Source organism: Bufo gargarizans, chromosome 3 (assembly GCF_014858855.1).
Source record: "Bufo gargarizans isolate SCDJY-AF-19 chromosome 3, ASM1485885v1, whole genome shotgun sequence".
NCBI lineage: Eukaryota > Metazoa > Chordata > Amphibia > Anura > Bufonidae > Bufo > Bufo gargarizans.
Genome location: NC_058082.1, coordinates 12,157,166 through 12,159,037, shown reverse-complemented (window position 1 = coordinate 12,159,037; position 1,872 = coordinate 12,157,166). Strand labels below are relative to the sequence as shown.

The 1,872-nt window shown below is 40.7% G+C and overlaps 1 protein-coding gene across 1 annotated transcript; it reads right to left on the bottom strand.

The window, feature by feature from the left end:
* Positions 1 to 654: 654 nt before the first annotated feature.
* On the bottom strand, positions 655 to 1,572 carry LOC122930777 (odorant receptor 131-2-like). Its single transcript, XM_044284360.1, has one exon. The coding sequence runs from the start codon at positions 1,570 to 1,572 to the stop codon at positions 655 to 657; it is 918 nt and encodes a 305-aa protein (XP_044140295.1).
* Positions 1,573 to 1,872: the final 300 nt, after the last annotated feature.

The window sequence follows — 1,872 nt, the reverse complement described above, 5'->3', positions numbered from 1 at the left end:
TTGGGAAACTGTAATCAGTTAACAACCCTTTTAAAATATAATTTCACTCTAATATCTGCAGTCTGAAGTTGTATGGCCACCTCAAAGGGTTGTCCAGAATAGGCCATCTAGGTTGTCCTCAGGATAAGCCATTAATGTTTAATTGGCAGCGGTTCGACACCCTGCACCCCCACCAATCAGCTGTTTCAGAGTAGCTTGGGTATCTGAACTACACTGCTCCATGCATTGTGTAATGGACAGAGCTGTGTAGTTCCGGCGCTGACTTGGCGCCAGAGCTACTGCAGTACAGCTGATTGGAAAGGCTGTTGAACTCCTGGTGAGGATAGGCCATCAAGTTCTAGGCAACCCATTTAAGACCATGGAGGGACCACAAAAGGACCACGTTCAAGGTAAAAATGTACATTTCACAGGACCAAGTAGAATTGGTCATTGCCTAGTCAGGGTATGGACCTTTTTGGTGAGCACAGTGTTGTCTTCATAGCACAGGGATAGCTAAAACAATTCCACAGCTCAAGGACCCTATCAAACAGCTCCTTGAGTCTAAGCTTTGTGAACCTTTTTGACACGAGGGAAGGGTCCGGAGTGGACTGTTGGGGATATATGTAGTCATCTCTGAATTTCTTATATTTTGCGATCCTTGTTACGCCCATTCCTTTATTGTTTTAAGGAATACATCTTCTTAATGTATTTTCTGAACACTTCATCTCTAAGGCCATATATAAGAGGGCTGAGGAGCCGTGGCAAACACATAAAAAATAGGAAATTAAAGGAAACCAAAATTAAGACATATTCTCCTTTGTATGACTCCGTGAACGTGGATGTCAATGACAGGAGACTTAGTAGCACTTGAAAGGCATGGAGCATTAGGGTCCTACCGGCCTTCGAAGCAGAAGAACTCTTGGAATTAGTTTTTCGTGCTATGAGAATAACTCTGATGTAGGTGAACATTATGATAAGACTCACCAGAATTATACTAGTGATCAAGGTGAAGGACCTTATACTGGACTGCAAAGGTTTCAATATGATTGAATCATGGGTACATAGTAGATATTTGGAGAAAAAACTCTTCTCAGCTGTGACAATCAAAACAATAAAATCGGCAATATTAGGTAGTGTTCCAATAAACCACAAGACTGCAATGACAAAATAAGATCGTTGAGTGGTACACAACACGATGTGCCTCAAAGGGAAACAAATGGCTATGTAACGCTCCAATGCCATGACGGCTAGGTTGTAGGGAGTCACCTTGAAGGTCGTAACAGCAAGACTGACCATTATATAGCAGATCGGCATTGGAATGTATATAAGATACATAAAGGCCACTGAGAGGACAAGTGCCAGGATGAGATACAATGTATCATTGATGAGCATGTGGGCGAAGAGTATATATCGAGCATTCTCCTTGACATGTGGAGTAGTGAAGAAGACAATCAGTAGAACAATGATGAGGTAGATACAGCTGGAGATGAATAAGCTTGCTATGACAAGAAATGTTGAAAAGAGAATCTTGTAGCCCTTAGTTTCCCAAAAGGTCAGCTGGGTGACATATGAATCAATGCTAGTTATATTCATCACTGCTGAGCCTGGATAGACAATGAGAGATTAAACTTTCCACTCTAGAAGGAAATATATATATAAAATAAGCTTTATTTTCCATGTATAATTCCACTGCTCAAGAGTCCAAAGCAATTTCTCTGCCTGGACAAAGATCTGCGCTAATCTCTTGGATTTATATATAAAACCAATGTCTATGCAACTTCTTTAGCCTCTCGTTCTGTCCCACCACAAATATGGCCCTGCATTATAATAATGTAACATTAGGTGAAAGATTGACCTAAATCACTAATAAATAATTCACCTCATGTCCTAAAC

Coding starts and splice junctions, on each gene's coding strand:
- LOC122930777 (XM_044284360.1), bottom strand. CDS start 1,572: ATGAATATAACTAGCATTGATTCATATGTCACCCAGCTGACCTTTTGG.